The 25724-nt window shown below is 40.6% G+C and overlaps 2 protein-coding genes across 4 annotated transcripts; both read right to left on the bottom strand.

Annotated features, from left to right (window-relative positions):
* On the bottom strand, positions 1-7287 carry cbx8a (chromobox homolog 8a (Pc class homolog, Drosophila)). 2 transcript variants are annotated; one of them, XM_077618556.1, is made up of 5 exons: positions 7174-7287; positions 2673-2716; positions 2224-2289; positions 1809-1875; positions 1-1670 (listed from the first exon to the last, which is right to left on the bottom strand). In XM_077618556.1, exons 1-5 carry the CDS (start codon positions 7201-7203, stop codon positions 1023-1025), a joined length of 855 nt encoding a protein of 284 aa, XP_077474682.1. In that variant the 5' UTR covers positions 7204-7287; the 3' UTR covers positions 1-1022. The 2 variants fall into 2 exon arrangements, with proteins under 2 accessions (XP_077474682.1, XP_077474681.1); XM_077618555.1 differs by lacking the exon at positions 7174-7287 and adding an exon at positions 2895-3042.
* On the bottom strand, positions 6283-24842 carry LOC144088232 (E3 SUMO-protein ligase CBX4-like). 2 transcript variants are annotated; one of them, XM_077618554.1, is made up of 6 exons: positions 24691-24842; positions 13029-13272; positions 12867-12910; positions 12369-12434; positions 10366-10432; positions 6283-9213 (listed from the first exon to the last, which is right to left on the bottom strand). In XM_077618554.1, the coding sequence occupies exons 2-6, from the start codon at positions 13095-13097 to the stop codon at positions 7771-7773; spliced, it is 1689 nt and encodes a 562-aa protein (XP_077474680.1). In that variant the 5' UTR covers positions 13098-13272; positions 24691-24842; the 3' UTR covers positions 6283-7770. The 2 variants fall into 2 exon arrangements, with proteins under 2 accessions (XP_077474680.1, XP_077474679.1); XM_077618553.1 differs by lacking the exon at positions 24691-24842 and having other exon boundaries at positions 13029-13398.
* Positions 24843-25724: the final 882 nt, after the last annotated feature.

Raw genomic sequence — 25724 nt, forward strand, 5'->3', positions numbered from 1 at the left:
TGTGTGTTGAAATGATGAAAACAGTCTAATGGTGGATTTTGCTTTTGCAAGTGAACATAACACAGGAATGCCTATTTTCATGTGCACTTTTAGAGTTTTATTCCAAACTCTTCTTCAACAAAACCTCATTTTAAACATGAATACTGCAGCTCTGCACGCCCGGGAATAAATAAAGACGTATATATATGTATATATTTTTTCTTATCTTGAATGGAGCCGAAAAAAAGGCAACCACATGTTGCCTTGATTAAATTCTACTGACAATGAGAATATTTTTTTCATTGTGACACGTGAAATGCTTGAAACACACAGTGAGGCTACCAAATTCAAGTCAAACTAAAGAGCATTAATTGGCTTCATATTGATGTCACAGCAGCTTCAACAATCATTCAGGAATTTGATTTGTTACCAGCAGTGGCAGTAAATTATTTTAAAATTAAATACTGATGGGCAATAACGCTTAAGAAAAAAAATACATAAACACAATATTAGCATGATGACAGTAGCGTCAGTGTTAGTAGCTTTGCTAATTGGCAGCAACATTGTGCATCTACTCAATAACATTGACAAGGTGGGCAAAAAGCTGGAGAATTTGAGAGACAGGAGGAAATAAGGATTTGGTGCTCAGGGCAAAGCCACAAAGAATACAAAAATACAACTTTTTCGCCATCTGACAACATGTGAATACCATTAGAAATCTTTGACCAACTCTTTGCTCCTCTTTGGAGCGTCCAGTATGCCGAGTATTAACAGTTTGATTACCACAATAGCATATGAACTATACAGGCAAAAGGATAATAGTAGTATGATGACAATTTTATCCCAGCTTGTGTTTGAAATTTTCCAGGAACAGCATGATTTTTCCCACCAAAAGTCTCCGTGGCGCCTTAGGAATTATTTTTTTGACTCGTTCCGAATCTCAAAACAGTTCATAACTGAAATGATTTGTTTTCCCCTTCGAAGCTCGCCAACTCGATTGACTAATTGAGCTTTCCTGACGTGAATCGTCCGTGCCCCCCGCCTCATCTTTTTCCTCGAAAGAAGCCTTTGTCAGTGTAGTTTTCCCTCACCGTAACAGTGAGCAGGTTCATGGTGACATCTGTGACCATCACTGTGTCCATGTTGGCGAAATGCGGGTTCCACGAGGAGCCAGATGGCGTGGGGGGACACACCACCCCGAGTTCTTCTCCCGTGGCTATCGGCAGCTCAACCCGCTTGTCGTGATGCTTCAGAACGGCTAGGTAGTGAGTTCTACCTCTTTGGTTGCTGCCGGACTTGGGTGTAATGGTGGTCTCCTCCTGGAAGCGTTTGGTCAACTGGATCAGGTCAGAAGTCGGCCCGTCGTGTGTTAAGCGTCGAGACATTTTAGCGGGCGGTCCCGTGCATTCTTTCTCATCGTGGTCATAATTCCGATGTAGTTTGGGTTTACGTCCCCTCTTTTTAGGGCCCGGTTGATGATGAGTACTTGGTGTTGGTCGGGGTCTCCGTTCCAGTTCGAGCGCTTGGCTGGCAACGCTCTCCCCCCTGTTGACGGCGCTTGGAGGGAAGATGGTGGGCACCACGGCACGCAGGCCCTCACGGGCCCTCGGTGTCACGACGGGCTCTGGGACAGGATAGGAAACCTCAAGTGGTTCTTGTTGGAACTCGTATGTTTTCTCTCTGGCTTTGGCCTGTGGGAGAAAGACAGAAATGATAATATTTCGATGTCATAGATATCACTTGATCTCTCTCCATTGATTTGAACAGACAGAAGTTCAAAATGAATGGAAATTGATCGAGTTTGTGTGTTTATGGTAGAAATTACCAACCTTCAGGAGAAACGTCTCAGGTTTGGGTCCCCGCTTTTTGGGCCCAAAAAGCTCTCTCTCGCGTTCCCTTATGTTTGGAAAAAAACAGTAGATTAAGATCATTATTTACGACATTGCTTGAGGCCACTCGAGACCTCAGATTTCTATTTCCAAAACAAAAACACTCTTTAATGGAAAAAAAATTGTACCAGGTGCAAGAACAATTTATGGTTTGTATTTGCTAAGATTATTCAAGGAAGACTGTTGTTGGTTAATTCTGGCTTTTTGAAAGACGTTTGAATGAGCCAAGTTCAGTCTAATATTGTATTTACTGTTGAAATACTTAGCTTTATGACTTCTGTCTTTGTACTATGTCTCATAACAAATTCTGCTTTTATTTTCAAGTGAATGTCTTTCCGTGCAATTTTGGCCTCACCTCTCTTCAAAGGCTGCCAGGAGGCGCTCATCCAAAATGTTCTCTTCTGGCTCCCATGTGCTGTACCTGCAACAAAATTAGATTAGATTAGATTAAATTTGAGTCATCCCATATTCAGGAAATTCACTTTGTTGCAGTAGCAAGAAGGCACAAAATGTGAAAAAACAGACACAGGAAGAGACATTGTAGACTTAAATAAGAGAAGAAATAAAAGATAAATAAATAATTAGACACAACAGAAACCTCAACAGAAAGCACCACAACTGACAGTCAAAAATAAATTGAATATGAGAATTTGGCTCAATTCTGCTGGCATTTGGCAGCTTTGCCTATCTGTTTATGTAGTCCCGCACATAGCCACTAGACGTCGCCGCCTCCTCCTCCCACAAGCTTACGTCTCGCCTCAGAGAGAATTGTGTATACTGTATACGTACTGTATATATACTCACTTGTGAGACCAGCCCTTCCATTTCACCAGATATTCCCAACGACCCTGCAAACGACACACAAGCACGCACACACAATCGGTTTAAAGATTCCCTCGCGTTCGTGCGTGTCGTCGTTTTACAAAAAACACGCTTGCGTAACAGTCGCTAGCAAAAAAAAAATCCAAAAAATAAAAAGTACAGAGGGCCCAGAAATGGAAAAAAGAAAGAGGCGTAACACCGTACCCGTCGGATCCGTCGCTTGATGATGGACTCGGCCGCGAAGACGCTTTCTCCGACGGCAGATAGCTCCATGGCTTCCCCGGCTCTGCGCTCTTATTCGCGCCCGAAACCTCGCGTCCTCCTCCGGCTGTTTAATTCTGCACATCCCATAATACGCGATTTGGCGTGGAGGGGTGGGGGGTTGACGTGGTGACGTAACGCGCTTGTTGCCAGGCACTGCGTTCGGCGGAGCCTGATTGGCTGTCTTGTTGCTACGGGCGACAAGGGGGGCGGAGGCCCGCTGCCGCGGAGCCGATGGAATGCGCTCGAGCGGCGGACTCGTTGGCTCGGGGCACCCGGGAGCCTGGGTATTCCACCCGGCCCGATTTGGAACGCAGTAATACGAACTTTGCTGCTTAATTCACTCGTGAATATCCCCGGAAATGCCGATTTGAAGGATGCAAATGAATAATTTATCATTTACAATGAGATTCTTGCAATGTCTCTGCCTTCCTTTTAGGACAAAATTTGATGTTACTATAATAGATTTGCCTGCCATCACGGGGCAATTTCATGTATCCATAAACATTTTATTCTCTCTCTTTCCATTCTTTTATTATAATTACCTAAATAACATCTTAAAATTGTCATGTTCAGCAGATGTCACGCTTTGATGTGTGGTAAAATGACGAAAAGCAATTGCACGAATGTTGCGTTTAACAGCAAAAAACGTCACTCAAATATGTTAAATAAACGTTGTATTCGAAAGTCCTTTCAATGAATGTTGTGGTTTGAAATATCAAACTCATAAAATTATGTTTTATCAGTGCAAATGCAAAATACAAAGCTCTTAAATGCTTATCCACGAAAATTCAGAAGCAATTCAAATCCAAACAATTGCATTTAAATAAGATCTCATCTTTCGTCTGAATATATATATATATATATATATATATATATATATATATATATATATATATATCATTAACTTCCCCCAATTAATTACACGTTACATGCAAGCTTTACGTAATATGTTCCATATGAATTGGTCACTAGAAAATAATTATTGACTTGGGAAGTGGTTTCTTGACGAACTGTCTGGTTAACTAAAGAGTTAAAATCACTCATGCCACTGTATTGCATTTTGCAATATATTAATAAGCCATCACGACTGGAATAATGCATTAATATTCTTGCAGCGCCAAACAAGATTTTATGTGCCTTTTAATAACATAAAGATGAGTCGTCTGTCTAAAAAATAAAAGATACATATTTTTTCAAAGTAGTATCTATAGCATTAAAACTAGTTCCTTTTTCGTGTATTATTCGTCAAAATCAAATAAGAGTTCTTTTTTAGTGGCTAAAATCAAAACGAATGCTTTACTATTATGAGCCATTATACGTTTTTAGGACGATTAAAAATACTATGTGGCAACATTTTGATGAAATGACAAATTATTTAGGTCTATCTTTTTGTAAGGAAACATAATGTCAAGCTTTATTCGGGTGTTGAATGACAGTTATGGATTGTTTTCAATTTGACTGTGGCTTCCTTAGCTTTTATTTTTTTATGTAAAACAGGCAGGAAGCGTGGCCATTCATTTTCATCTTTCTACGACATTATCATATTACGTTCTGTTGACTTTTTTCCTTTTCAACGATGACCCACTAAAATGCCCTTTTAAAAATCAAAAGCGAGAAAATAACAATTTCTCCAGTTTATTTTTCGTTGTCCTTTCAATGTCTAACCATCACAAATATATCGCTTCTATATATGAACAATTTCTTGGATGCTGAGCAAAAAAGGATGAGAAGAGCCGCAATGGCGTCTGCAGAAGAAACGTAGGGATAAAAAAAAGAAAATCAAAATGAGATGGCACGCCATTGGCTGTTTGGTTTCTGGGCAACTACTGACATTTTCTCTCTCTATACCTTTTAAAATGAAAGGACATCATATCGTTGCGGAATATCAATTATGATTCTCCCATTAAAGAGGAACCATTTATGCTTAGTTGTGAGCATCATATGCATTTTCTAAAATCTATTGATTGACTTGCTTTGGTTCAAGTGTCCTACATTACAGTGTAAACTTTACACTAAAGAATCCAACGTGTTTTTTCTTCATTGTTTTGGATTCAGAAAGTTCCTTTTGTGCATACATTTTGACGTATAAGCCAACCAACCAACTATACGCCCCCCTTTTTTTTATCTCACTTTATTTTATTTGTATTTAAATCTTTTTATGACTACTGATTTATGTGCACACGTTATGCTGAAGTTTTAAATCAGATTTTTTCTTGTATAATGACAATTAAGGCATTCAATTCAATTCAAATATAAGGCTCACCATCTATTTGCGCTATCATTTAAGGCCCAAAATACGCTTAAAAATGGTCTTAACGTCATAACGTAATATGAAACTTCACACTTGCGCTATAAATATGTCGTCCCTTTGCAGTTTGACCACGCATCCACACACACACGCACACACGCACACACGCACACACGCGCACACAAGTTGGTCACATGACTAAGGGAATAAACTATAACATTAGAACGCGTGACCTGCATCATGTGGTCTGTCTGGATGATTTGAAAAATCCCCTTTTTAGTGTAGCAAACTTTCTTGCATATTTTATAGAGTTTCACTATTATAGGGAGAAAATGAGAGTAAAACCAAGTGACGGGGCGTGACTGAGGAAACATATTTCAAATGTCAAGGCTTGTTTTGTCACTCCTTCCTCTTCTGCTTGTTGCCCTTTATAGAGCAAGCACCATATTTGGACTTTCAGAGGCCTGCACTGCAAGGTCAACTAGATAGTGAGGTTTGCACTTGAACAGAAATACATTGAGTATGTTTAAATAAACATTTTTAGTTTGTGCCAATCATTTTAAGATGACAAAAGTTCAATGTTGAATGTTCAATCAATGGTTGATGCAATGACAGCAACTGCCCAACCTCTCAGTAGTTGTAATTTGGAGATAAAGTGCATTATAATGAGATTTTAGTGTGTAGGATTGTTGCTGATGATGCAAAACGTAGTAGTAAAAGTCAATCTGAAAGTTAGAAAAGTGGTAAATTTAAATGGTGAAAAAGGCAATGCTGATAAATGATACAATGCATAATCATCGTTAGGAATTGCTATTAAAAACAACTACAAATGTAGTTTTTTTTTTGTAATTTTCTCCAATTTAACTCATTTCATATCTTTGATTGCAATTAACCATGTCTTTTAAAATTGCAACTATGCATAAAAATAAAAATAAACAGTCAGTGTGACTTCTACTCAAGAAATAAAATAGATAATTCCAATTTAGCAGTGGTCCTACCAACAGATTTCATATTTATTACTCATATTTCTCTACCTTTGAGGACTCCAAATCATTTCTTCAAACAATCAAGAGGCAAACATTACTATAGCAACTTCTTTCTTTATTGTGAAACTGTGCCAACAGCAGTAAGCCATAAGACTCCCCACACCAACTTTATGACAATCCTTGTAACCAAGTGCAAAGGATCAACAAATTCAAGCAAAACGAAACCAAAAAACATTGACCGAAACGCAAAACATTTCTTAACAGCTCGTTTGCAGCTTCTCTGACAAATTGAATAAATATGAACTCTTCCATGTCATTCTCGTATACGATTTCAGCTTTCATCTACATATACTTGTTTTGCATTCAGTGTGCGTATGGAAGGAGATTCCCGCTGTACATCCAACAAATTTGCATTTGAAGCAGCATCAACAAAACAGCCAGCGCGTATTATTTATTGTTTTGAGTTTACATACCAACGTTGAGTCACATTTCACGGGTAATTAGCGACCCCCTAACAAACAGCAGTCACATGCCTTTGCAGAACATGTCATATTCAGAAGCTTGAAAAAACAAAGAACTGAGATGAACAATGCTAAAAGGGTCTTTTATCATGTTTGACAGTTGAATTTCATCAACAGAATAGAATGCACTTTAGTTTTAGGGTACGCCCAAGTCACCATGACATTACGGCTGCCACAATAGAGTATTTTTGTGATTAATCTTCTAATCATTTTATATATAAATCATGTTATTTACTGATTCTAAGCTTAACATTTTTGCTGTAAATGTGCATTTGAACCAAAAATTGAGGGTAGTTGGACTGTGCAATTACATTATGACTGTTTTGTTTCCCTAGGTAAAAGGAGCTATTTGTAATGATAATCATTTCTTTTTCATTGGGGATCATATTACTCTTTAGACGCACCATTTTATTCAGCTCTCGATTAATTATCAAAATAGTTGTAGGATTCGACTGAATGCTCACCTTGCCATCAATGGCAGCCGATGAATTCATGATGACAGCGATAATTCATATTGGAAAATGAAGGGAGGCCAAACAAGAACAGGTAACAAGAGATGCACATTCAACTACACTTTCTTAACAAATGATCAATTAGTCACTCTGTGACACTTAACTAATTGGCTGCCATTAAAAATGATTGGTGCCAGGCTTCCCAATCAAAATGGCTTGGCCTTCTATCGCCATCAATGGAAGCCAATAAGTGCTTTCAATTCGATGTTTGATCGCAATCAACCCAGAGAATTCCTCTCTAACATGCAGCGCCCCGCCAGATAATCCATACAAAATATGTATAAACCTTCATACATCTGAGATTACAAATTTGGTACAGGTATGAAACAACAGCATATAGACAGTTTAGTTCATTTTTTTTAAAAGTAGAATACACCTGGTTTCATGTATTCACTCAAATCCTCGAGGGCACTTGCTTGGCTACGTTTCAGGGTTACATTATAAAACATCGTAAGAAACATATTAAATTTCAATGATAAATTATACCTTTGCATATGTACAAAATCTCTAATGTTTTTACAGTATGCACAATTTCCATCAGCGGAGTCCTTAGAAAGAGACGTACTCCTTGAAGGTGACGGTTAGACTGTTTGTAGTGACGTCAGTGATGATAATATTTCCCATAAAAGGAGAGATCTTTTTTGTCTTCTTCTGAAGGATCTCAATTGCTCCAGGTGGATTTTGGAAACTCACTGGTTCGGGTTGGGGTTCGGGTCGAGGTTGGGGTTCAGTCTGCTCAGGTTGGGAAGTAGGTTCTGGTTGGGGAGTGGGTTTAGGTTGGGGTTGGAGTTCAGCCTGTGTCTCAGGTTGGGTTTCCAGCTCCGTCTGCCTCGTAGTCTTTGGACAGCTCAGATCCATGGGCTCCTCCTGGCAACTGCCGTCCGTTGCATCATACGTGCCGATGTGTCCAGTGCGGTGGAGGTCCATCGGTTTGTCCTGAGGCGGAGCGACTGCCGTGCTGGAAACGCTAAGGCTTCTGGAAGCCAACAAAGTCTTGGAAACCCTGCGCTCATCGGCAGGCTCCGAGAGTTTCCTCTTCCGGCTGCTGGGGTATGACGGAATCCGGATGTGGTGCATAATTGTAGGCGTCGGGATGTTGCTGTCTGCCGGCCAAGACGTTGGGGGCGAGCTGGCGGTCAGCTGGAGCGGTAGATCATCGGGTAAGTCGGCCTGACCCCGGGCGACCTCTGTGTTGTATTCCTCTGCTGTGCTTGGTGAAGGCTTGAAAAAATGTCTGTCCTTTGGGGAGCACTTTTGGGGGTGTTCAGCGGCGGGGAGTGTACTACTGCTGCAGATCTCTTTAGGTAGACCGTTTTCCACCAATTTGGTTCTGTGCGCGGGATTGTTTTGGGTTTTCTCTGCGCTCGACGATTCCCCGTGCTTGCCTTTGGCTCCGTGGACCTTATTACCGTCCATGTACTTGCTCATGACAATAACGATACGTCCATTCTTGTTTTTGTTCTTGATTATCTTCATTTTGCTGCTAACGCAGCTTGGGAGCGTCGCGTCTTTAGGATTGGGTTTCAGAGCTTGTTCACTTTCAGCGTCTTTTGGGGCAGGTTTTGTCACTTCCACTGCCAGTTCTTTGACTTTACTCAAGCAGCCGGTTTCTTTGTCGCGAACCCATTTCTGCTGCAGTGCCAGAGGTAGGTTCCACCCAGGGTTGGCAGGTTTACTGGCTGCCTCCTGAACTTTGACCACCTTTTTAAGCCTGGAAGACTGAACGTCGTACATGTTGGGGTCCGGCTCGTAGTGGTGGTGCTTTTTACTGTTAAGCTGGTATATGTACTTCTTCTTGCTGTTTGCAAGCTGCTCAACGGGAACCTCTGGGCTGCTCGGCTGGTACTGATGGTGCTTCTTGCTGTTCAGCTCGTACTGCTTCGGCTGGGGACGCTGGACCAGGACGGCATCGGACTTGGGACTGTCTTCTGGGTCCGGAGTGGTGTGTTCAAAGCTTTCTGGGACACTCGATCTCCGGGCAAATGAGGGAACCTGAAAGAATTGACAAGACACTTCAGTTTACTATGTAGTTTATTATCAGTCATTGGTCATATCTTTCTAAGGACGCTGAATCAAACTGTAAAGTTGCGCTCAAGACTACAACTAAGAACAAACCAAACCTTGTTTTGAACCAGAAATCATTGAGACCAAGAATTTTAGGGCTGAAAGATATTTGAAAATGTGTTGTAGACCATTCTTAAGTGTACAAAACCACTGGACTGGAAACATTTAGCCTCTAATGTGAGCAGGCTTAAACAGTTCATGGAACAAAACTGGTCGGGACAGCGCTACTCTACTTTGTAAAAGTGGCTACGTACTGGAATTATGTCTTTTGAAACTATGGAGAAATGTTGTCGTCTCAAGAGAGCTACAAAGCTTGGCTGAGGGGTTGTGGTATGCAGACAGTTTGATACAAACAAGGACAGTCCTCAACATGGTTTTACTTTCAATGTAATAAATTGGCCCCGGAGAATTTACTAAGTTATTAAGAAATCCTAATGCAATACATAGCCAACAACAATCCACCAAGTCTCAGTCTGGTCTCTCCTGGCATTGCAAATGGATAGCCTGTATCTATGGAAGGCACCATTGGTATTGACTACAAAGACTGCATGATACTAGTTCTCGTCCACCCATCAACTCGTCCCTTTCTTTCTCCAGCACGGGCTGACCCTTCGGACCCTCAGAGGGGCACTGCCGCGGAACGCTTAAGACCCTTTGGCCATGACCCGAGGTCAGACAAGTGCCAGCAGACATGTCACGCTTCATCTCTGATTCCTGACTCTGGCTAAGGAGTAACGCTGCATAGCGGCCAGTCTGCATGTCCACATTTGGTTCATAACAAGCTCCATTAAACCCGGAAAATGAGAAAATCAGGGGCACCAGTTGAAGGCGTTTTGAAAGTCGATTCATTAGCTCAAAATCTAACCAACAACTAATATGCAAGCCAGCCCGAAAGGGGCTTCCGTAACCTTGAGAAACAAACTGCAAGGACATGCCAGATCAAGAACTCTTCCCCCCATCTCGGTCAGAAGAAAACTAAAAATAACGTGACCATAATAACAACAGCTCGAGAACACCTGACAGCAACCCCCTCATCTCATGTCGTGCCTCTCATTGATAGAAAGGCTGGGTGAAAATTACCTGCAGCAGAAGATGTTTTGGTTTGGGCCCCCGTTTGCGATATCCCATCAGCTGCTCCTGCCTCTCCCTGTGAAAACAAAGGACAATTATAGGTTCTCAAGTCTTGTCTTATTAAAACTCACGTGCAATAAGAAGGGGCATGCGGCATAGGATTGCCACCCATTTCCCTTCACCTTTACAAGGTCAAAACATAGAATTTAACCCCCCAAAAAGCCCCACACGTGACCTACCGCAAAGCATTGTGGTCCTTATTTGCATAGCTCTCCATGGTAATCATCCCAGTCTGTATTCTCATTATCCTGCTGAAATTCAATTAAGGCTACAGCCAAGAGACTCTGCTTGTCTTTCAAACATCCTCCCTTCTGCTACTTCTCCACTATACCCTCTCACAACTGTAATTAGGGTCAGGAGGTACATGGCAAATGGGATAAATACACCTCTGCGATTAATAATTCAGCAAAAGTAGAGCAGGGACAAAAACTGGAGAATATGGTCATGTGTGCAAGGTCTGGATGAAATATTACTACTACCAGGGAAAAAAAAACCTTGACTAATCGCCCACTCGTAAATAACCGGCGGTGGACGGAGGCCGGCTAACGCAGGTCTCTCCGGGTGTTCTTCTGATGTTCAAAACATCAAGGCTGCCGTGCTAAACCGTGCTGATTATTTCCAAAACGCAAAATCTGACGTGGTGACCCCTATTCGCAGAAGATTTGGCAATTACAGGCTCCCTTGTGGGTTCCCCTCCCCCATCCTCTGGGAGTAGGGAGGATTCCATACACAGGCAGCCCTCCATGACCGTCAGGACGGAGCCAGACGCGCACATGCAGCCTGCCAGCGCCAAAGTGTACAAGCATGCGTGTCAATTAACCCCAATCTAAAATGCTAATTTTGTTTTTTTGACGTTTTCACGATGTTGGATTCATTATCATTCACTACCATTGGTGGTGATAAATGTTCGATTCATTTTGACCGGGGTCTTGGCTTGGGGTCTTTTCCAAAAGAAATTGAAACGAAAATGTTTACATAGTTATATAGTGACATTTTTAGATAAAACCTTATACTAATGAACTCAAATGTGATAATGTAGCGCTTTGCCAACAGACATGGCTCTATAATGTTATTTTTGTATTTGCATCTTGTTCAAAATACGGCCATTATTTCAAAATGTTATAGCACAAAATGCAGAAACAGATGATGTTTTTTGGACAAAAGCACAGATTTCCATTTGATTCAAGGGTCTACGGTTGAGTTGATATATTATGCGCACATTTCACACAATCGGTATTAATTCAGCTGAAGCAATACAAAATACAAAGGAATTTTAATGTTTTTAAAAAGTTTCACTGAAACATTCCAGGCATCGGAATGAAAACGAAACCACATTTCTAAACGATAACAATGTTGACCAATGCTTTGATTATTATTTGTATTGTTAGATTGCTAATGTACATGTCTAACTTTTCAAATGATGTTATTGGGATAAATTATTATTTTTTGCAAATCCTTCCTGTGATTGGGCAGAAAATTGAAAAAAAAAAGATGACAAAAAGAAAAAGAATGCCCAGCTATGTGCTTTGTAAAACTGCTGGGACATACAGACTGCAAGTGATAAACTCTGCCATTCACATCAGTAGACTTCCAATCCATTGAAATGGGAAGGACTGACAATAAATAATCATGTTTTAGTGATACACTCATACTTTTTGACAATCGCCAAGTCATTTTAGTGTATTTTTCCTCCTCTGTATTGCAAACTAATACTTGCAAAACCTACTTGTAATGGTATTTTGCATCCAATTAAGTGCCAGTATTCCCCAAAAATGAATGTAATGCACGCCTCCCCATCCACATCCCACAAATCCTTGCCCAAGAAACTCATTGGCCCTTTCCCAGGATACCAAAGGGTCAAGGGGGTGTCAGTGCACGCGGATGATGGCTCCTCCCCCAAGCCCATATAAGGTCACGGTCGGCCTCGCATCTAAAGTCCAGCTTGGTCTCACCTGTATTGAAATGCGACGAGCAGCCTCGGGTCGAGGATGTTTTCCTCTGGCTCCCATGTGTTGTATCTGCAGGGAGGGGCCAAAGCAACTGTCATTATCAGGAAACGCAACAACATTACACTCCATATTCCCTTACAATATCCATATCTCACTAAACCATGCACGTTTGAGAGCAAACTCTTGGGAATGTGAGGGCGAAATAGAAGGGAAAACGACTGTTGTGCGCGCGCGTCAACACGCAGTCGGCCATTTTAGCAGCACTGTCTCTCAAATTCGTTGGCAGAGCAGAAATAATTAAAACGGGATTACATGGCCGTGCCTACCCTCCCTTTTCCTCTCGCATAAATTAGTGAAGGCATCCACGGATGCCCACGTACACACGCACGCACACACGAAAGCACGCGCGCGCGCGCACACGATGTACGAGTTGCACAAAATTGCATGAAATCATCCACGAAGGACTAAAATCGTGCACGTATGTTGCATTTAAGGACTTACTTTGGCGACCACCCCCGCCACTTGACCAGGTACTCAATCTTCCCCTGCGTTGATAGAGAAGGGGAAAAAACCCATCCCATCCACAAGACATTAAACGCACCATTCGAAATAATAATAATGATGATATTTCTGATATTTTTTTAAAATGGCGCTTCATCTTACCTTCCGAATACGCTTTTTTTCGATGCCCTCCACCGCAAAGACGTGCTCCCCGGCGGCAGGGAGCTCCATTCTCGCCGCAATCCGACTTCAAGCGATGGAGGGAGGGGGGGGGGAGAAAACGACGTCTGCAAACGGGGGGAGAAGGCGCTCGATCGCTTGGTAGTTTTCCAGTGTGTATCCAAATCCAAAGTGTTATTCCCCTCCAGCTCGTGTAGTCCCTCCTTTGCACACCCCACGCTCAGTCCTGGCAGTGTGCATAGAGAGACAGTCAGCCGTAGTGAACTGATCCAGTCGTGCAAGAGCTCCAGCTTTGGCGCATGACGTCAGAAGGAGGAGGAGGAGGAGGAGGAGGAGGAGGTGGAGGAGGAGGTGGAGACCTCTCCTGGTTGGACTCCATCCCTTCTCCTTCTTCTCCTTCTTGGACGTGTGGGAATTCGAATAAATCACCATATGAAGTGTCACGCCGCTCGTATGTTTTTATGGCAGCGAAGGAGGAGGAGATACGCCCTCCCTATATATGGAATTGTGTACCATTAATGGATTTCTAAATGTTAGCCCTAAGGAGGAGTGGTCTGTCAGAAGAAATCAACATTTCGTGGGGGGGTCGGATATGTCAAAACAAGGGGGGGACTACGAGGATAATTAGGATAAACGGCTAACCCGTGATGAGGCAACTTGTGGTTTAAAAATGATAATAATGTGCACGGTTGGGTGAGTGGTTAGTGTGTTGGCCTCACAGCTCTGGGGTTCTGGGTTTGAATCTAGGTCGGTCCACCTATGTGGTGTTTGCATGTTCTATGGGTACTGCAGTTTCCTCCGACCTTCTAAAAACATGCATGTTAGGCTGATTGGACACTCAAAATTGCCCTTAGGTATGAGTATGAGTGTGAATGGTTGTTCGTCTCCTTGTGCCCTGCGATTGGCTGGCCCGAAGAAGTTGGCTAAAAGAGTAGAAATTTGAGTCTTTTACAACAAAAAGAACATATGTTCAATGTTACCGGATGTGCAATTTTATTGTCTTTTAGGTTGTTTTGTGTGGAACTATCCTATGTTAGCATTTTGGTGAACAATACAGTGTGAGTGCATTCATTAGGTTTAGTGTTTTGTCCTTTTAAACCAATCTGTTTGCTTAAGAACGGGAATGCCGAGAAAGGATAAACAAATGCTACATTAAACAATGTTCACAAATTAAATGCTACTAGATGGACTAGTATTCTAAATTGAGTCAATTTTAAGAAGATAAAGCTTTGCATTTATAGTGAAAGAAGGGGCTTTTTAGGTGGTTTGACTTTGTTCTATCAGTGCTAATATAAGACTTCATAGTATTCATTAAACTCTTAAAATAAAGCACTATTTCCCGTTTCCTTGCCTGTTCATATGATACAACAACAACAATGTAACCCTGCAAAGATAAAACATTCTTTTTTTAAGTGGGGAAACGGCAAGGTCACGCTAGCTTACATACCAGAATTGAGCAAGTTTTTCCCTCATGTTCTTCCAAGTTAGGTCTTAGTAAGTGTGCATGTCAGTGGAGGTTTCAAATAACTACTTAAAGTTCAAGTTTAAAAATATAGTCCTAATTAGCAGCATTATTGTTAAAACTGCCCTTCTTGCATTGGCAATCTGTCACTAGCCAGTGTACACCTGGAATTTGTCTTTTAAAAAAAAATATATATAGCCATATACCCATCCTTTAAACCCCCCAACAAATGCATGTTTGTTTTGTCGATTAGCTATCTCAAGACTTTGACCCCACTAGAACGGTTCGCCATGCAGCATCGACCACGTCGGCATTGATTCCTGCTTCATTTTTTTATGCTTTGATTATGTGACGTGTCTCACCTTTGAAAAAAATGCCACTGCTCGGCCTGCACTTCGATCTGCTTGCTGCACTGAGCAAATATAGGTCATGCACACGTACGGAGTTGACACTCACACATTGTCAGACCAGTGCCATGTCTTCTGGGTTTAGCTTCACACTTTAACGCACTAATTCTCATTCTTCTTTTTAAAACCCTTACACGACACTCTTTAAGCTCACTAAATGCCACTGACGGGGTTAGACGTCTAAATCTATTTGACTGGAAGGGGTGAAGACGTCATGCCAAAGGCACGGAAACATCAGCATTCACAGATTAAACTACCCTTTTTCAATATTTTGGACGTCTATCGCCATCAATGGCGTGTAATTAGGTAAATTTAAAAAACAACAACTTTATAGTATTACTTCAGTGTGCATTTCAGCTTGCATTCATTTGATTTTTATTTATTTATTATTCATGTATCAATGTATAATTGTAAAAATACACAATAATGATTTATGAATGGTTGGCCCGGTGGGGCGAGTGGTTAGTGCGTTGCCCTCACAGCTCTGAGGTCCTGGGTTCAAATCCAAGTCGGTCCACCTGTGTGGAGTTTGCATGCTCTCCCTGGGCCTGTGTGGGTTTTTTTCCGGGTACTCCAGTTTCCTCACACATTCCAAAAACATGCATGGTAGGCTGATTGGACACTAGATCCCCCACCCCATCAGCTGGAATAGGCTCCAGCACCCCCTGCAACCCTAATGAGGGAAAATCAGTTCAGAAAATGAGATGAAAGGATTTATGAAAATAATAATGTCATAAGCTAATATGATAATAATCAATTACATTTTATAAAAAAATAAAATACTGTTTTCTAATATTTATTTATTTTCTAATGTCTAAAAATAGTCACTTGCAAGACTTCCTTCGAAAAAACATACCCACAGGAGACAAACGTTTTGTGCTTCGACTGCCAAAATGCCCTCGATCAATCGCCGACGATTTTTTTGGGACGCTTCCTAAAATAATTCCGAATGATAAGGGTTAAAAACGAAGCCTGCAAAGGCGCCTATCGCACGCAGGCACGATGTACCGCTGCCCTGCCATATTTGGTCATGTACTGAAAACGGCCGATTCCTCTGTCGCCCACCCTGTCATTCCCCACTTTTGCCCGACACGTCAACACGAGGGAGGCTTAAGACCCTGTTGGCAGCGGAATAGCTCGATTAAAGCACTGAATTTACGGCCAATTGCGGGTTTTCTCCCCCCTGCCACACGTCAAGCGATGCCCTGCAGCCGCGGCCACGAAGCGCACACGCCCAACTTCCCTAGCAACAGCAAAAAAGGACGCACACGTACATTAATCGGGAATAAATTGTGCTCCTAAATAGAAAAATGTCGTTTTAAAGAGCGTGCAGGGATTGTTTGGGTGTATAAAACACGTTAAATGAATTTCCGCCCGGCTGTGTAAGATGACGTGCCCCCAAAAAAGTCTCCTTTTCTATTGAAAATCGACCCGTTGCAGTAAGTGTGAATGTTGTGTGCCCTGTTTAAATTGAATTAGAAGTGGAGACACCCAGAAATAAATAATTATGTCATTTGGGAGCTGTAAGTAATGAACAAATATATATTTATATTCAAGGGATGCAAATATATATATAAAATTATTACAAGTCCTAGAATGAATGTATGCAGTTGTGTAGAAATGATATGAAAATGACAAAACAAGTGTATAATGACAAATATGACCAAGAGAAACAATTGCTATTGACAGCGATAGATGTCTAATCATCTGAACTGAGTGTTTTGGTATGATCAAATCATTGTTTCATATACATTTTCTTCTTTTATTTACTACCACAACACATTCTGGCATTGCCAGGTTGCTTGGTAAAATAACTAAATAAAATAAGCAAACAAAAAAGTTCAGACACAACTACATCACATTTCAGTTCTCCCTAAATCCTTTAGAACGCCTCGTTCTTGCCAGTAAATGTGTGCCTGAATGAGACATGCTAAATAAACAGTTGGACTCTGCTGTGGTTGGACACGGTGAAAGTGAAGTCCAAATTAGGACGAAGTCATTCTTTAGCAGAAGTTGACATGGTTGCAACACACCAAGGTCAAAAAGCAACACTTATCTGGAACTCACAAGGTCAGACTGCCTGCCTTAAAAAAAATTATCTCAACACGGCCTTGTTGTGTTTTGACAAGGTTGTCTCTGTTTTAATGCAATAGGAGGAGGACAGACTGCTTTTAGAATGTTATATTCATATGTCCGCCAGTGGGTGGGTGGTGCACAGGTTAAGTCATAATTTCAGCAGGAAAGATATCCCAACCTTGGGGCCTTTTTCCCCCCCACAACCACAGCCGGAGCTCAATCATTCCCTCATGAAAAATAAAATGGCGGCTCAAGTCCCTCTTTTGGCATCTGCCACCCACGATGCCAGGAGTGCCAGCTGAGGGGACGGAGATATTTTGGAAGAAAAGGGGGGTCGAAGTAAAGTAAGTTCAAGGCGGTGGGGAATAAAAGCGAGGACGAAAAAGAGGAGTGTCCGATTGGTAGAATAAAAGAGTTGATTGGGTAGAGAATGCGAGGATGGGGGTGAGGGGGGGTGGTATTAGAAAAATGTTAAGAGGGCTGGAGAGCCTTGCGGTGCTCAGCGGGCGCTCATTAAAGTACACTATCAAACAACAAGGACGCAGCGGAATGAAATACAAGCAAATTCTTGGGGGGAACAGCGAAAACACAAGATGGCAGATTAATTAGCTGCTTATTATACTGTTGGAGACGGAAGCTGATACAAGCCATTTTTTCGATAGCCGATTAATCACTGATTAGTTTGTCGTGCGCCCACTAATGGACTCATTTATAAATCATGTCATTTATTTTACAGTTTAGCTGGAAATGTGGCTTAGTGGCAAAAAGGATGCGATGAGATGACTAATAATGAGCTGCATTGTTGTTTTCTAAAGGAAAAAAAAAGATGTTTGCAGATATTTCATTTTGATTTAAGGTACTTTTCCCACCCGCTTGGATTCCTTTATACTTGTCCAGTGCGGTTTAGTATTTATATATTTTTAAAGCCTAACAAGCAGAATATCTTTTGGTGTAAAAATCCCATAATGCAATGTAGACCCCAGTTCAAATGGCTCTTATGGAGTCAATGGAAATTTGTGTCGGAATCCACGCTGCCCTTGAATATGTTTCATTAAAACAAGTGATGAAATATTAAAACTTGCTAACTCAGCTGAAATATGCTGACAACAACAGAAAATCTGGTCGAATATCGACTATGCATTTTAATATAACATGCTTTGACTGATCTTTTTATGCTTTTGTCTAGCTTCCAAAACTGCCAAAATATCAACACATTTTTATCATCCAAATTTAAAAAATCTCTATGAGAAAATTGATAGAAAAGGTCAGATTCCCATTCAGTGGCGGCGTGACTGTGATTGTGAGCGTGAGTGGTTGTCAATTTCATTGTGCCCTTGGATTGGCTGGCAACCTGCTGCCCATGGTTGGCTGGGATAGGCTCCAGCACCCCCTGCGATCCTTGTGTGAATAAGCAGCATGGAGAATGAATCAATAAATAAATGCACTTCGTCTATTAGGCCGGGGACGAAAAATAACATCTCACCTGACATTTTTCTCAGCATTTTAACTCCCCCCTTCCCACAATTCCTGCAATGGAATGTTAATCTGTAAACATTCAGACGCACCCAAATTACGACTAAAACAATATTTGCTTTAAATCCATCCAAATATAATGAATCCATTCGTTGAGGCGTTCAGGCCCCCCCTGCAAATCTCGTGGCAAATGTTTGTGTGGTAAATTCCCCCCTGCAACCAAGATGGGCTGTTGGCGCGAGAGGGGGGCTCCAGCGGAAATTCCTCCTCCAGTGTCATTGTCACATTGTTGCAGCGGGGCGACAGGTCTGCGTTGAGGGGTGCTTCTCTGCCAGGGTGGGCTCCCCCTTATTTTCCCCCTCCCCCTCTTCCCGCACTCGTCTTGCCGTCGTGTGGGGTTCATCTAGCATACGCTTAGACACCCGCAGATCCCTGCATGGGAGTGCCCGTGCCAGACTTCAATGGGGATGGTGGCACCCTAGAATTCTGACAGAACTCACACTTGTCAATACTGTATCGAGCCCAAGAAGTCAAACACGAGGTTTGATGGATGCGAGCGAATTTCGCCCCCCTTCCGTCTAATGCTGTGCTAATGATGAGTGACACGGGGGCCCTTATCCTGAGAGCCCTTGCCTCCCCTTTTCCACACCCCTTGACAATCTCCCGGGAGCAGTCTATTTGCTTCCTTCTAATTGCATTTACATGGAGAAGTGTTTTAGTTCCATCTTCCTGTCCCTAAACCACAGTGCATTCAGACATTTTGCAGCAGGTGCAAGATCCCCCCCATTAAAAAAAGGGCAACCACCACCAAAAATGTTCACAAAATTGAGAAAAAGATGGCAAATTATTTATTTGGCTAGTGCAAATAGTTCATTGGTCGTCATTGATTGGAATAGGCGACCAATCCGTATCGACTAGGAGGGCTGGAAGCGATCCGCCGAAATGGATTGGACATCTATCACTGCCAATGACTTAAAACAACAAAAAATATTTATTTGGCTAGTGCAAATAGTTCATTGGTTGTCATTGACGGTAATAGGCGACCAATCCGTATTGACTAGGAGGGCTGGAAGCGATCAGCCGAAATGGATTGGACGTCTTTCACTGCCAATGGCTTAAAATAACAAGTAAACCGACCTACAAATGAAGCATACAGACGCTAAAGCAGAGTTAAAAAGTCTACACACCCCTGATAAAATGGTTAACTATTTATTTTTTCTTGTCGTTTGGTGTATATAGCCAATAAACCTATGAGCTCAGTTTACAGTCCCCATAACTTTACATAATAAACCTCTTAAAAACGTTTCAATTTAACTGTTGCTTCAGCTTTTATCATTGCTCATTTAATAACCGTAGCAAATATTGTATTACGTCGACATGTTTTGTGTCGTTTCCTGTAAAAAGAACCATTTACTGAGACGTTATCCAAACAAAAGTGGCATAAGCATTGATCCCTGTGGGACTCCAAGGAGGACTATCAAGCAAATTGCCGCAACAGGTTCTTATCATAAAAGACCTATCAGAACTGTGAATTCAAAGGAAAAACCATAGCCAGCTTAATAAGATCTTAAAATCAACCAACCAATGAAGTGTCCCAAGCCGAATGTTGGGGGTCCGGCGCCCATCTCTCTATCAAAAACGTAATCAGAGCACCAGTGGATAGCGAGCACACAGAAAACTGAGTTTAATGTGCGTGTCTATCTATATGGAAATTCAACTGCACGTGCGATGGCCCAGTCGTACCCCTCCTCTTTTTTTATTTATTCATAATTCACTTCCCATTTGCTGCGTGAAGAGCAAAGAGTGTCGTCGGAGGAGCGTGGCGATAAAGCAGGCTTTCTTTGCAGCAGCTGAGAGCCCGGCAGAGATTTGTATTAAATTTACAGAGATAATCGAACCAAGGCTGTGCCACGCTTGTTATTGTTTGCATTAAAAAAAAAGAGACGGCAATCAAACCCCTTCAAAAAAGTGCCTCATGCGGCAATTTGAGAGCAGAACACACATAGAATGACTTTGTGGCTCGACGTTATCTTTTGTTTCAAGACTTTTCTCCAGTGAAAATGGCAATTCCTCTTGTGTATTAAGGTTTTACAACCAGAGATTTATGATTTCTCTCATGAAATATATTGCTTCAAGTGTATTTTCCTTTTATTCATAGCGTTTCTTTTGGCTAGGCAGGTTTGGGTATTTATGTCCAATCAGATTTAGGCCATTTTCTGTTGCCATGTCAATCTAATCTGACAGCAAACTTCACATACAACAATGTCGGTGCGTGTCACGTCAAGGTTCGTTACTTTCAACAGTCATCAATAATTTCGAATGATTTAAAAATAACTTAAAAAAAAAAAAAATCCATTCCCTGAAGTGAAGCTTATTACGGCTAACTTGGACTTGTCGTAAACTTAACAATCACATTTCAGATGAGAATTACGTGTTAAGTCTGACATTTTAAATGGATGGGTTTCATGTAAAAATGTGATCAATTTTGTTATAATGTCACAAGAGAGGTTTTAATGTGACCAGTTAAACTTTGTCATAGTTAAAATTTCATTTGCAAATTGTTATGTTGCACAAGTTTCATATTTTATAGTAAGGACGTTTAGTTTTTTTCCCCCTCCAAGTTGTAATGGATTTGACATCTGGTGCTCTCAACATGAGCCAATAAGTTAATATGACAAGTTTTATGACATATAGCGATGTCATGCAATTTAATTGATTCAATTTCACATTTCAACGTGCTAAGTTATGACATTGAAATCTGATCAGTATGACTTTCGGGAAAACAAATAAAGCTCCTCCTGGTTCACATTGTTTTAAGTTCATCACAATGCACTTTTACATAGTTTCGTTGATCTCATGTGACAGTACAGAGGCCTTAATTCATCATTCTATCATAAAAATAAGCATGATGAAGCTATTTTTTTGGCCACACAATAGCAGTAGTGATGAATGCTTGTCTCTCAGCATTCAAGCGACAAGCTGTAATGCCAGAGAATGTTCCTCAAAGCAAATAATTGGTGACGTCTGGGGCCAGTCTGTCGGCTTCCCAAAACATTGTGTTGGCAGTACACAACATTCAGCTTTCAATACGGTTGCTGTAAAATTAACATCGTTGGCTTCCAATGACGTCTCCCGACACAAAGACATGGGCTAATTGGAAAATTGATTTTAAACATTCAAAAAAGCACAGAGAGGGAATTTCCAACTCCGTCCTCGGTGGGGAATTCCAATGAGTGTGAAATAGCAATAGTTATACTTGAGTAGATATATAGGTACTTCTCTGTTCAAAGCGGAAGTACTGAGTCAACTGTTGCACAATACTGAGGCATAAGTTAAAAAAAGATGAAAAAAATTCTGTATCACGCAACACAGTTTCGCTTTGTGTATTCCCAATCAACCCTCAGAAGAATCAGCCATCAAAGCGTTTACCAGCTGTTACATCATTCTCGCAACTCCTTCAACACTGAAACCTCTCACCACTTTTTTTTTGCCCTCACAAATAGCTCCTATGTCAAAAAGAAGCTTTGCACAAATATGGTCCATTTCGCATATTTTTTTCAAGTCATTACTATTGGTCAGGGGTGTCAGTAGGATCAACAAAAAAAACTTTACTATATATGGTCTTTTTTTTGGAACAAATTAATGACTTACTATACAATTAAAAAAATAGCTTTACTATAAATATTATTTTTTCTGGATAAAAATAGACTTACTATACATGGCCATTATTAAAACAAATAAAAGCCTTATGAAATATGGTCTTTTTTTAAAAGAAAAAAAGCCTTGCTATACAGTGTCATTTTTAACAAATAAAAGCCTTAATATACATTGCCTTACGACATGTTTTTTTTCTTTTGAGAAAAACAGCCTCACTATACATGGTCATTTTTTGAACAAATAAAAGCCTTGCTATACATGGTCAAAGCCTCACATATCTGAGACCCTTGAAAAACAGCTTGGAGAAGGTGCTCGTGACCACAGTTCTTAACTTTATTGATGTTTTAAGGCTTTTGGTCTGGTCAGAGGTATATTGGATTGGAGTGGATTGGATTGGATTGGATAACTTTATTCATCCCGTATTCGGGAAATTTCATTGTGACAGTAGCAAGAAAAGGCATAGTTATAAGTTAGACAGTACAGTCGCAAAGGCTGCAGAACAACAAAGCAAAAGCAAAAAGTACAAAGCAAATCAAAGTAAACTGGAACTACACACAGGAAGTCTTCCACAAGATGGGGAACTTCTGCAGACTGTGTTGCGCCAATACACTAAAACTGTACCATTAAAATGAATTTAAAAGTAATTAGCAATGATCATTTTCCATTAAAAACGGTCACTCCCCACCAATATGAACTCATTTACTGCCATCGACAGCAATGGACATCTTATCAACTTTGGCCTGGACTGGATGTCCATCAAAAAGCTATAAACTGGTAACCCTTGTTTAACGTTTGTACTTCCAAGGTCAAGAGCAAACAAAAAATGACACGAACGATAAGTACATACACACCAACTAATACAAATACATGCAAATATTGTACAGGAAAAAAAATACTACTTCCGCAAAGCTAGGCAGAATTTACCCTTTTTATCTCTAAGCACTTTGCAAGGCACCGAGAAGATGGCTCGACTTAGACGCCGCGTCCCATGTGTTTCCATTCGATACGCCTTGTTCATGATATATCTCTCTTGTCCTGCTGTGATGCTTATTTAAAAGGAGAGCCATGGATTTTCTCCCCCCGTGCAACATAATGGCAAATCAATACGCCGGCCAAACAGAAAGCCGGGCTGCGCTTTTCATTTCATAAAAAAGATTGGAGGTGGAATTGAACCCAAATCTCGACTGGACGAAACACAAATGCAGAAAAAAAATGAAATTTCTGTTCTTTTTCTATGGGAAATTCACATTGAATTTCATTTCTGCTAATTTTTCGTGACTATCGCTAGTAGACGTCCAATCCACTTGAAGTGGGAGGGTTGGCAGACCTGCCAAATCCAAATGGATTGGACCTCTATCGTTTCCATTGGCAGCTACAGCTTCCCACAAAGGGAAGACTGTCATGTCGCACCTTTGGGACCATGGGAGCTGACATCAGCCATTGGACACTTTAATCGGCTTTGAAACTGATTTTGTTGTCCGGAACAAAGTGACAATGGAAATGCATGCCAAGCAAACTCAATGTATTGATTTGTTTATGGCAGCATTATTGTAACCTGTTTAAAAATGCTTTCAAATGATTGTTTAACTTAACTTACATTTTCTTTCCAACTCAAAATCAACACAAATCTCGTCAAAATGTGAGTTAGCTTAACATTGAATATCAGTGAGTTTCTGGTAACACTTTTTAAACTCATAAGCATTATATTGAGCATGTTTATGACACATCATTAAGTGTCCTAATCTTCAATCGTTCCCAAACCATGTCAAATTTGTGATAAACAATGATATAATTTACATGACAGGTGTCATGTCATGATTATAAAATAAAGTGCAACCATTTTGCATCGAAATATTAAATTCATCAAGTACTGTAACATCACATCACGTGATATTGACGGCAAAAGATTTCTAGTAGTAATCATTTCTATTAAAAATGTCAGCAAATGAGTAAATGTCAAAATTATCTTGTTTTAATATCTAGTCTAGTTATAATATGGAGAAACACAAATGTACATTAAAAAGCATTTCTTGGGTAATTAAATCAAAATTTATTGGTATAACCAACAAATGTTTAGGGCAGGAAAGTCTTTTAAATGAAACGTCATAATTATGCAAGCAGATCAATGTGCATGACACAGATGAAAAAAAAGGAACTTTTTACAAAACATCTTCCCCGTGGATGCAATTGGACCAGGTCTTTCATAATTATACGTAAATGTTGCTCAACCAAAAAAAAGAAGATGTAACTCAAAAATATTTTGGGGCATAGTTAAAATGTTGTAAAACGTGACCAATGATCTCATCTTGTGTTTATATTTCCCCAAAACGTTATTTTAGGAGGAATTTAAAAAGCAAGTGAAGTTTTCATTTATCACCTAAAACACCATTACCTAAGATTCTTACAATAATTGCAGTCAAATTGTAATTTATCAATTGACTACTGTAGTTTTCTTAAGTATTAGTAATAGGCACTCCACTAGTTTTCCACCCGTCATTCTGTCAGAAAATTTTGCCTGTTTGACTTGTCTCACATTTAAAAACAAGCTTGTTTTGGAATATCTGCTCACCTGTGTTGCTTGAAGACAAGGTCCCTATGGTGTGTATACACATAACACACGTGTGTGTGTGTATGTGTGCGTTTCACCATGGCAAAGTAAAACACACGTCATGTTCCAATCACGCGGGAGCTTTTCCACGGCTGCCTCTCAGTCGTCAAGGAGGGAAAGATGGCGGAAACCTGACATCATAGAAAGCACAGCAGTTCAGATTAAAGACACGGTAAAAAAAAAAGATGTCTAAATAGAGCAAGGTGTCCCGATGGGTTTGCTTTGTATTGCTGCTGTCGTTATCAGTGACTCAGAGAAGGGTGAGTCATGCCAGTGGTGAAGTGCTCGGTTTTTAAATTATTATTAATATTGTACAAGTAGAGGCCGAGTTATGACTACAAACATGAATTTTGAGTCAATGTTATTGTTTTGGCATGAGCAATTTACTGGTTCATATTTTTATCATGATGTAAGTTTAGCCTTTACAGTGCACATATGCACAATTAGTGTAGAATTTCTTAGCCTACTAGATAGTATTAGTTAAATATTATAATTTAACCCTACATTGGACAGCGGTCACCTTTCAAATCCCACTATCACAGGTTTCTACACACTGAGAAATGATAGAATGATGTCAATGAGTCTTCACAATGAAATTTGAAGACTCACAGATCCATAACCAATGTGAATTGTGGAATAAAAATAATTCATGAAATGGGTTGCCTCTGCATAGATGAAACCCATGACATACTCAAAGGCATGGATTCCAGCATAGGACATATGATGACTCCACTCTATCCAATTCAGTAAAGTACCCACTAAACTGATAGTGAGACTCTAAATAAAATGATTCATGGATTCATATAAGATCGATTCAAAATGTATTTTAAGGGCATCCACGAAAAACAAGGCTCAAATGACAGCATTTCATCCCAGAGAAATTCTACTTGTCATTAAAACATACCAAAATGTAGCCAGATTTCTTGTGCGCACACACCTGCACAGGTGTGTTTAACAGCACAGGCAGAAGGTGTGTGTGCACGTGTGATGTTAAT

The sequence above is a fragment of the Stigmatopora argus genome, chromosome 14, assembly GCF_051989625.1.
Source record: "Stigmatopora argus isolate UIUO_Sarg chromosome 14, RoL_Sarg_1.0, whole genome shotgun sequence".
Taxonomy (NCBI): Eukaryota; Metazoa; Chordata; class Actinopteri; order Syngnathiformes; family Syngnathidae; genus Stigmatopora; species Stigmatopora argus.

Bases quoted from the DNA above. Each gene is read 5' to 3' on its own strand.
- cbx8a (XM_077618555.1), bottom strand. From the start codon at position 2,963: ATGGAGCTATCTGCCGTCGGAGAAAGCGTCTTCGCGGCCGAGTCCATC. The intron at 2,290-2,672 runs GTGAGTATATAT...ATTTTGTTGCAG, and splicing joins TGGAAGGGCTGGTCTCACAA to GTACAGCACATGGGAGCCAG. The intron at 1,671-1,808 runs GTTGGTAATTTC...TTTCTCCCACAG, and splicing joins CTGAGACGTTTCTCCTGAAG to GCCAAAGCCAGAGAGAAAAC.
- LOC144088232 (XM_077618554.1), bottom strand. From the start codon at position 13,097: ATGGAGCTCCCTGCCGCCGGGGAGCACGTCTTTGCGGTGGAGGGCATC. The intron at 10,433-12,368 runs GTGAGACCAAGC...TTGTTTTCACAG, and splicing joins CTCGTCGCATTTCAATACAG to GGAGAGGCAGGAGCAGCTGA. The intron at 9,214-10,365 runs GTAATTTTCACC...CAATTCTTTCAG, and splicing joins CAAAACATCTTCTGCTGCAG to GTTCCCTCATTTGCCCGGAG.